The following is a 10,814-nucleotide window of genomic DNA, read 5'->3' on the forward strand; positions in this document are numbered from 1 at the left end:
CTATTGGTTTGAACAATTTGTAAAATTCATGGTGTCAGCCAGCAATTTATAATCAACTTACAAGGAAAACTATAACGGCTAAGTTTCCTAGAGAATTATTGTAGTTTAAGCATAAATAAGCCTGAAGTATAAAATATACCTAAACTTGGAAGATTCCGTACAAAATACAAAATTAATAGAAAAATATTACTTGATTTCTTCGTCACAGCTACGGAACTTATATTGGGGCGTGTCCGCCACGCCCTGGCGCCTTTTTTTTTTGAACTGCCAAAGGAACTACTAGACTGCGCAAAAAAACTACTCTATTACAAAATTTAAAAATTAAATAAAATATTTTTATTGCTTAATGAGCTAATATGATTCCGAATTCGAATACATTAGTTAGAAGTAAGGCCATCTGGTCATTCATGAGACTAAGTAATTCTTTTTACAAATAAAATTATCATGTTATTTACTGGCCCCCCATGAATGAAATGATTGACTGTACAGTTGTATAAAGAGTTTTTAGTATGACATTTTATGTAGTTAAAACTTTTATTATACATATTTTATTTAATTTACAGACCAAGATGAAGGGCTGTCAGTGAGCATATTGCGTACGCGCGTTACTTGCGCAACCACCGGCTGATCAACGAAATATTTCTCTGACACGTCGTGCCGGACGTTGCGGTCCGTGGTTACTACCGCTAGGATGCAGGTACGCTCAGCACACTGTTTAGGTTATCAATTTTAGAAATCGAAATATGATAGGTAAGTGGATGACGTTGGTAAGTCACAATTCATTTTCGAGTGACAGCTGCCTTTAATAATAGAATTATTACCAGGGTTTGTAAAATATGAGATCAAAGTTCGAAATGTGTTCGAATTTTGTTCGCATTTTACGATCCATGTGTTACCTTTCCGCGATAACATGGACATCTTGCAGTGGGTAGTCAGCACTAGCGCTACCTACCCTCAATGTACGCCACATTGTATGAAGTGACGATGCACCGGCCAAAAGTATCGCCGACATATCGAGATCGGATTTTAAAAATTATATTTTCTGAAACTGGTACTGGCAGATTTGAAGTAAAACTATTTTCAATTGTTATCAGATTCTCAAGAAACAAGTGCAATCTCTGACAATGCACCAGAAAAAACTGGAGGATGAGTTGCAGCAGATAGAGGAGAAGTTTGAGGCCAAGAAACGCAAATTCATTGAGAGCAGCGACGCTTTCCAGGAAGAGTTGAAGAAGGTATTACTAGAGCCATTTTCTATGCCTACTTACTATAAGTAAAAGTTGCTTTAAGAAGTAATAGTCAATCTTCCTTAAAAATTAGGATAAGGCTACGTTTCTACTAGCGACTCGCATGCTTTTGGCAACTCTAGTTGCCTGTCAACGCTCTTATTTTGTTATTGAATGGAGATCAACTCAAAATTCAAAGCATGTCATTGGTTAGAGATGTGTTTGTCATGAACCAATAGAAGCGTTTCATTCACCTATCCGTGCTCAACGCAGCTCCAGTGGAAACAGGTAAGCGGAGCAAGGTTTTTTGTGTTATACAAAACAAAGAAGAGTTATGAAGTATTTAGTTAATTTAGTCTACCTCACCGCACCCCGCTCGCTTATTTCAAAAGAGCCCGCTACAGGCCCTCGCTACGCATCCTCGCACCGCTCAGCTTACCTCGCATATCTCTGGTGGAAATGCAGCCTCTATCATTGAGATCAATGTAAACATTGACACCTGTTTATCAACGAGGTAGTAAATAAATAAATCAATAAATTATATATTTCATAAGGGTAACATTGATTTCATTCTTGTTAGTATAAATCATAAAAACAATGTTAGTACTTACAGACTAAGTTTGATTTAACACGTGTAATAATTTCATTAATAACCTAACCAACAGAAAGTTGCAAAACCCCCGACTTTGTCACTTCAAAGTTCAATATCTTAAAAACGGCTGAACCGATTTTGATGAAACATGTGTAAGAACCATCGCTAAAAACCTGCTTTCAAATAACAGAAACCGCATTCAAAACGGTCCACCCATTTAAGAGCTACGGTGCCACAGACAGACAGACACACACACAGACACACATAGCGGTCAAACTTATAACACCCCTCTTTTTGCGTCGGGGGTTAAAAACAGGACCACATCAGCTATCATCTATAAAACAAGCTTATGGTTTTTTATTTGTGTCGCTAGCATTGCAAGCCGGCAGTGGACGACGATACGTTCCAACGCATGGTCGACCGAGCGCTGGAGCAGATGCGGCGCGGCATCAATCCCGCCACGCAGTCGCTGGCTCTCAACGTCTGCGAGAGGAAAGACGAGGTATATGTACAGTCGAATCATTTAATTCCTATGCTAAGAACGCTCTCACAATAAGGGTCTCTCCACATTTATCGACGCAAACTTACGGGCCCTAATATTAAAATCAGGCTAGTTTACCATCTACAACAAAGATACACAAGCGATCCCTTCAAATAGCGAACCTACTGTGTTAAAAATAAAGTTGTGTTAAATACATATCATTTAATAATATTGTAAATCTGTTTTAAAAAAAATATATACCTCGTTGAGTTTCTTGCCGGATTCTTCTGCAGAGGTTTTTCGAACCGGTGGTAGATTTTTTTTGCCATTCATAAGTGCTGTTATAGCCTAAATTGAATAATATATTTGACTTTGACTTTGACAAGATGTAGGTTCATTGAGTCTATGCCAATTTCAAATGTCGAAGTTGTTAAACGAGCCTGACAATAGTGGCGCCAACTAGCCTGTCAAATTAACAGAAACTGCAAGTTAATCGTCGTCGTTAGTCTAATTTCTTCCACTTTTAGCGATAAGATTGACTTGATATTTGGTACAGACGTGTAGTTTGTATGGCAATACAAGTGATCAGCAAAAAATCTGTTATTAATAATGATATTTTCCAGCCAATGGATCAAGATCAGAACGCCATTAAACAAGAGAGTAACGGCCCTAACCCGCCAACCCAGGTTGATAAGGTGTCCACTACAGACGTGAAGCCCGATGGGCACGTCACCACCGAGCTGAATAAGACAGAGCCTGAGGTCAAGAAGGAAGAGAATGGACATGATGAAGGTATGGATAACCGTTATAACAATGTCGATGTAAACTTTTGGATTGGTTAAGGTTTAATCATACGTAAAGCCGGGTCCAGACGAGTGTAACGTGTAATGTAACATTACGTGTAATTTAGCGTCAACAGTGTGGACGGCAAAGAAGAAGCCGTGGTGGCCTAGTGGTTTGACCTATCGCCTCTCAAGCAGAGGGTCATGGGTTCGAACCTCGGCTCGCACCTCTGAGTTTTTCGAAATTCATGTGCGGAATTACATTTGAAATTTACCTCGAGCTTTGCGGTGAAGGAAAACATCGTGAGGAAACCTGCACAAGCCTGCGAAGCGATTCAATGGTGCGTGCGAAGTTCCCAATCCGCACTGGGCCCGCGTGGGAACTATGGCCCAAGCCCTCTTGAGAGGAGAGGAGGCCTGTGCCCAGCAGTGGGACGTATATTGATGAGTGTGGACGGCACACGAACTCAAAGCGAACGAACACTGCGAGCGCCTTTGTGTTCGCGCGAAAAACCGACAGCCGATGGATCAACACCGAGCGCCGCGCGAGCGTTACATGTAATGCTCGTAGTGACGTCCACACGTAGAATTCGTGTTACATTACACGATAGATTACATTACACGTACCGTTACACTCGTCTGGACCCGGCTTAACATTAATAATAAATAAAATAGCAATTTTTAACAATCGTTCCTATTCTTTGAGACTTAAGCTACCAGTCAATTTGTTAGTTTACAATTCGCAAAAGAGAAAGATTGTACAGTGACAAGTTATTAAAGTAAAAATATCTCTTGATTTCGAGTGTGCATTATGTTCTTAGTTGAACGCAAAGAGGAGCATCCAGAGGTGAAGGTAGAGGCCAAGGAACCGCCGGCGGCCGCCCCGGCGCCCGGCGCGCCGCACGCCCCGCCCGGCGCCCCGGGTGCCCCCGCCGGACCCCAACACATGACCTCTCCACCCCATCATGGTAACTAAAGCTTTAAATTCTATAGGACAGGGATGGCGAGTCGAACCTTTATTACTATGCGATTCAACTGCTACATAGTAAAAGAGGATAAGTATCTAAACTCCGACCCTTTAGGAGACTTTACTTCTTACTCCGGCGCGGACGCTTAGGGTTGTCGGTGTATATTTTAGATTAATTAACTACCGGCAAATAATTTTAGTACGAAAGTTAACTTGAAATTGTCTTTCGTCTCTGCCTAGACAAACAAGATTCTATGCCGCTATATTTATTATTATTATTATACTACATTTAAAGCTAGCGCATGGTACATTATTAATGCCATTAATGAGTGACAGTAATTTAATGATTACTTTGCTCATTGCTCTGTATTGGCAGTCTGTGTCGTTCGTTTCTACATTACAACTACAATGTTACTCGCTCGAAGCTCGTTGGTGTCTTCGTTTTCCTGAAAAAGGAAACCGCTCTCTTGTTTCTAGTTCCGAAAGACATTAGCTAACTAGTGTTTCGGAATCCTCGCATAGCACAGCTCTAGTGAAAACAGCTGAGCGGAGCGAGCGCTAGGTAAATGAAGCGTTTCTATTGGTGCATGAAAAACACATTCATCGCAACACATATCGCACATCTCAGCCTAATCCTACTAATATTATAAATGCGAAAGTTTGTCAGTGAGTGAGTATGTTTGTTACTTCTTCACGCTGGTCGGATTGGGATGAAACTTGGCTGAAGTTAGTTTATAATCTGGATTAAAGCATAGGATACTTATTATCCCGATATTCCCCGATATTGCCGGTGAAATAACTGGCACTTGAGGTATCCCATCTTAGGCCTCTAGGTTGGCGACGCATCTGCAATCCCCCTGGTGTTGCAGGTGTCTATGGGTGGTGGTGATCTCTTACCATCAGGAGACCCACTTGCTCGTTTGCCATCCAGTCAAATAAAATAAAAAAATAAAAACCCACGGGATAGGGATAAAATCTCGAAATAACAACCGCTGGACGTGTCTTGAAATTTGGTATGTACGTAGCTGGACGTTTGGAATAACACGGACTACTTTATATCTCGATATTCCCACGTGATAGGGATAAAATCTGGAAATTTACACAACCTCAATGAAGACCATTATATAAATTTTGGGAATTCCCAGGGGAATTTTGTAAACTCCTAGAATTTCAATTGTAACTACCAGATCGAATAGTTTCCGCGTGCGAAGCCGCGGGTAAACTCTAGTTGTACAATATTTTTTTAGCCATGATGATGCCTCCGAACCCGAACGCGCCGCCGCACGCGCCGCCTCACGGACCGCCTCCTCCCGGGGGTGAGTACTCGCCTTTTACCGCTAAAATTTTCTGTTAACACCGCTACCATTTACATTTGGGAGTGCCAGGGCAGACTGGTTGTTGGTAATGTTAAACAAGACTTAAGCCCATTTTAGACTTGCAAGCAAAATCGTGCAAGTTGCATTACATTGCGCCGCTCGATTGGCCACTACAAACTCTGCCTCGCAATGTAATGCAACTTGCACGATTTTTTTTGCAAGTCTAAACTCGGCTTAACAGCATAGCTACAAAAATATATGAATCTGTAGGCCGTTATCACACTGCCGCACGAAATTCGCCACTAAATTGTAGTTGCCATCAGATGTTTCGGAGCGGCCAAGGTGGTCAAAAATATCGGAACATGCACTCTATTATTAAGGTATTAGAGTTCATGTTTCGATATTTTTGATCACGTTGGCCGTTCCGAAATATCCGACTGTACCGTCGCGTAGAAGCGGAGTCAGTGTGTTTACACCCTTTGGTTTTTGTATACAAATCAAGACTACAGTCAAAGTTAAAAAAACCGTAGCACCGCACGTTTCACCTAAACGCGATGGCAGTGTAATAACCGCCTTAATAATATTATGTAATATTTATTAACATCCCATAAGCTTTGTATAGCAGTGTCTTGAAACCTTTTCTTACAAGATTACAATTTGTTTTCTGCCCTGACACCTACATATCTTGTTTACATACTGTTATGGATCCGGTGTGATTAAGTGCAAAGGGCATGTAAAATGCAGATGTTAAAGTAGTGAATAGTCTGGATACAGTAGCTAAACAAGATATGAACATCCATTTATTGTTCTTGAATTCATGCAATCTGAACTAAATACCAATAAATACGTGCACAAATTAATAGTCAGCACAATATAAATTTGGGGGTGAAAATATTCAATGAAATAAAGCTATAAATGTGGATATGGTTTCATTAATTGGCGCAATATTGCACTGATCTTCAAACCCTATAGACTCAGTACTATAGCAATCTAAACTAAATAAAAAATGTACATTAAAGACACTTGAACAGAGCTGATCTCTATCGGGTTTGATTAATTTGGAATTTGTGTTGAGTGATATGTTTTTGCGTTGTCAAGCTGTGGGCAAAACAGTTTTAATTTGGTCCACTAGAATCAACTAGATCGCCTTAGCTGTGTCTCTTTTTGACACTTTTATAATAATTGTGATTCTATACAAAGTGTCTTCAAATTATTCCGGAAAATTACAGATTTTTGGGTTAGTTTGACTCCTGCAAACGTTTGTTCAGTACTTTTTAATTGTGGATCAAATATCTTCATACATTGATCGATGTTCAGAGTGTAACGCGTCAAATTAAAATAGTAAAAGTAAAAAAAATGAAATATAAAAACATTACGATACGCAATCGCAATCAAATGACAGTTTTTGTATGCGAAATCTGTATATTGGAGACCTGAGATAATTGACAAAAGCATGACACTTTTCAGTTGAAAATTCCGATAAAAAACCTTTGCAGGGGCGTACAGTCAAACCACTCTTATATGATGTTAAATTGATACACTGAAATGAGGAGAATCTAGTGTGATCCTAGTGAAACAAATCGTTTGTAACACAAACCATTGCTTTCTGGGCTTCATATTCACATTAATCCGTTTCCATTCATTAATTATTAGAGATAACAACATCATAACGGTCCCTTGTTGATAGTTGTAATAAGCTGGAGTCTAGATTAACCCATTTGGCACATGCTGCCGGCATTTCTATCTAATCACTTTTGACAGTATGATCATTCCTAGACCTGATATGTTGCCTCACAAGAGGAGCTCTTCGTCTACAGAAAAATGTAGATTATATTTTCAAAAGCTTGCCAAATCCGGCTACCTCATTCTACGCTAAAAAATCGATGGTCTAACTTAACCGTGTTATCAATTTTAGAAATATGTTACGGTGTCGCTTATAAGTTATAACTATAGACTATACTAAGTTATAGTGTCACTTGGGTATACCGAAATAGGCTTCAGACATAGTCATTTAGAGGACCGCTATTTGGGGTCGCATATTATTTTCACTACATTTATTTAACGTTACAAAAAACCGCGCGATGAAGCGGGTCAGTACAAAACACATATTAATAAAAAACCTTGGATAAATCTAAATTGTAAACTATACTTACGAACAGTCTAAATTACTCATGTCAAGTCTTCAAATGGCACACATTCCTTGAAGATCAGTAGATCACTTAGAAATTATTTTTCGTATTTCGTAATGCGACGAGATAAAAATCCAGCTACTTTTTATTCTTTCTTGGAAACGAAGCCGCGAAAGCTAGTTGGTAAAAGACCAAGGTGCCTTGTGGGAGTTGTGGTGTAAGCTCTAACCCCAACAGCTGTGGGCTACGGGGCGCCGTACGGAGGACGCTACTACGGGGGGTACGCGGGCTTCCCCTCGTACCCCCCGCACCCGTACTGCGCGCCCGACCACTACCCGCCGCACCCCGCGCACATGCCGCACCCCGCGCACGCCGCCCACCCCGCGCCGCCGCATCCGGACTACAAGCGTGAGTTGTTACAGACGCCGTCTGACTCTGACGGGTTCTTTGACAAGTTAGCTGGTGGTATGAATAATGAATAGGGAATAATACTTCAATGTTTTGCCGTCAGAATGCAGCACTAGTACAAACCGTAAACAGTTTCTTGAATGTCTTAAATGTCCATAGGATGGCATAATATCATATTATTTCAATTATTTTTTTGGAAATATAGCTCTATCGTTACTATCGAATCGATGTAAATATCATGTTATTTTGTTACTAATAAATATGTTATGATCCGTCATTGCGACAAACTAGGTATAAAGAGAACTGACGTTGTCATGGTGGTTGCCCAACAGTGGGACGTGTACAAGCCGGTGACGAGACAACTAATGTCAAACACTCGCTGCCAAAAATCATTATTACCTTTTTATTAGAAATCTTCGCAGGCACTGATGATTTATGGCACCACAGGCAGTGAGTTTTAGATAATAGCGTAGAGGGAAACTTATGCAAAAAGGAAAAATATGAATCGACACATTCGGCCTGACCATAATTTTAGCAAAGAGACGCTTTCATAAATATGTAGCAACAAAATTTGTTAAAATAAACATATTATATTATTTATTAATGTATTATGCGTACGCATTGCTCCGAATCGTATTGTCAATAAATTGACAAGATTTCATATTTCTAAGACTATAATTTGATTCGTTCTCTGTATTCTGTTTGGAAAGAGAAAAACGCTGATATTTTTAAAATTTCGCTACAACTATTAATTAATTTATTGCAATTTTTTAAGATGTGCTTATTCTAAAAGGGCATATCTCCAAAACTACGACACAATAGATCCATTACTTTTGTCTAGTCTCTTAAAAAAAAGATCACGTAAATCTGACGTAGACGTTGCATAGAGACAATATCAAAATTATGACAGCTCCTTTTTCTGGTGATAAAGGCAAAGGAAACATATCTATTCTGTTGTAGTGTTGGCAAATTCAGACATATTTTTTAAAAATTTTGTATTTTTTTAATATGGAGAAATCAATTATAATAAATATTTTCCCATGTTCAGGAGGCAAAACTCTTTTCCTGTAGTAATTAAAAGATGTTAAAAAAATGAAATCTTGTCAATTCTCAAATTTAAATAGCAATCGATGGAAGATCCAAATTTCGTTTCCTGCAGTCAAACCTATAGCTATGGTCGATTCGATAGCCAAAAATCAGGGCTAGTAATAGGGAATATGCATGGAACACAAATTTTCTCGTAAAAAAATTAACGTGATACAAAACTGGAATATAAAATAGTAAATGTCATTATTTATTCGAACATATAGAAAAAATACTTGCATATTCTCTATTGCCCAGAACTAGCTAAGAACAATTCTAAACTAGGTAAGTGAGAAATTCTACAGCAGTAACAGGACAATATCTCCGCACCATTATTTTATTAGCTTCTGTTGGGATTCGTATTTTTTGGCACACCCGTAGCGGGGCAAAGTGGTAAGTATGCTGTGTTAGCGTGTCACGTAGTTTCTCATTTGTAGCCAAATCCTTTTGTTACCAGTTACAACGCAAATTGGACGACAAATTGAGAAATGACGTGACATGCTAGCCTTTCTGTTACTGAAAATTTATAATAAAAAACTTCAATAGGAAACTTTTTGTTAGTAGAAACAAAGTCGTTTCAATTATAAGCATTCACGCGTGTTACCAAAAACGCTTAGGCCACTTTCAAACTTGTGTTCCAGCGTTCATGTAAACTTTAATTTAGGCATGTCAAGAGTTGCAGGTTTATTTTTTGTGATAACTCAGTTCAAACGCATAGGGACAGCAACCATCACCGGTTTCACTAATCCATGTTACTAATATTCACAACAATCACCCGCTTTCAAGTATGGTGTCTAACAACTGCGTGTTACGTGTTTGTTAAAAATCAAATTTCCTGTTTCTAACTTGTTTTTTTTTTTTATTTTATAGCGGAGGAACCACCGGCCAAGAAGGAGGCCGAATGATTGTCGCCTAAACGCGTCGTGAAACGACGGCGCAAGTCCGCCTCTAAGGACGCCCAGTGAAGAGACACTTAGTGCATTCAGTGGTTCGATTAGTCGAAAAAGTATCGTGTTCGAAGGACCACGAGTCAAATACTGACTACTTTGACTGTTTTGGTGTAGTTGATGCCAGTGGCGAATCTTGGATTAGCGTGGAAAGGTTTGACACCGCTGAGGGGTAGGTTTTTATATAATTATCAAGGTCACATAGTTTTTTGACGGAAGAACTCTAATGCTTGAGGGGAGGTTAGCTTTACTTTCCTGGATCCGCCACTGGTTCATGCTAATTGAATATGATGAGCGCAAACCACGATATGCACATGTTACATGTTGTTAACTCTTACAAAGTAAATTAAGTATTGTGGTATCTTTGCAGTGCATTTACAATTTTATAATTTGGATAAATAAAAAAAGGCTGGATGGATGCTAACCTATGTGTTTTGCGCTCGCATATTATTAAGAACTCTGATAATTTTCATACAAATATTATTAATAATTATAATATAATTTGACATTAATCCTGATCTGCAGAAATAGTTTTTTTGCACGTTTGAAATAATGTGATTGTTATTGTTGATTGAATCGGCGGTTACGCAAAGGTAATCTATAAACTAAAACGAGTTACCTTAATTAGATGCTTGGTGGTTACCAAGTAGTAAGGTTTCTTGTTTTGGTTCAATAATTAAATAATTGTTTTTTGTTTTTTTTTTTTTTCAATTTTAGGTTAGCTATAGTTTTAATAAAGAAAAGACTATTTAGAGTGCTTAGAAATGTAATTCTTAATATTTACATAATGATAATTTTATCTTAGCCGTGTTAAGTAATAAATAATTTAATAATATTAATACTTCTTAGTATGTAAGTTAGATATATTTTGTAATGTAATAAA

General features: G+C 38.6%; 1 protein-coding gene across 2 annotated transcripts; it reads left to right on the plus strand.

The window, feature by feature from the left end:
- The first annotated feature begins 671 nt into the window (after positions 1-671).
- On the plus strand, positions 672-9,946 carry LOC141435675 (uncharacterized). 2 transcript variants are annotated; one of them, XM_074098416.1, is made up of 8 exons: positions 672-697; positions 1,095-1,235; positions 2,192-2,320; positions 2,923-3,091; positions 3,903-4,049; positions 5,296-5,364; positions 7,731-7,901; positions 9,855-9,946. In XM_074098416.1, exons 1-8 carry the CDS (start codon positions 692-694, stop codon positions 9,887-9,889), a joined length of 867 nt encoding a protein of 288 aa, XP_073954517.1. In that variant the 5' UTR covers positions 672-691; the 3' UTR covers positions 9,890-9,946. The 2 variants fall into 2 exon arrangements, with proteins under 2 accessions (XP_073954517.1, XP_073954519.1); XM_074098418.1 differs by lacking the exon at positions 7,731-7,901.
- The last annotated feature ends 868 nt before the right edge of the window (positions 9,947-10,814 follow it).

This window comes from Choristoneura fumiferana, chromosome 15 (assembly GCF_025370935.1).
Source record: "Choristoneura fumiferana chromosome 15, NRCan_CFum_1, whole genome shotgun sequence".
NCBI classification, from domain to species: domain Eukaryota; kingdom Metazoa; phylum Arthropoda; class Insecta; order Lepidoptera; family Tortricidae; genus Choristoneura; species Choristoneura fumiferana.

Bases quoted from the DNA above. Each gene is read 5' to 3' on its own strand.
- LOC141435675 (XM_074098416.1), top strand. The intron at 3,092-3,902 runs GTATGGATAACC...TTATGTTCTTAG, and splicing joins AGAGAATGGACATGATGAAG to TTGAACGCAAAGAGGAGCAT. The intron at 7,902-9,854 runs GTGAGTTGTTAC...TTTATTTTATAG, and splicing joins GCCGCATCCGGACTACAAGC to CGGAGGAACCACCGGCCAAG.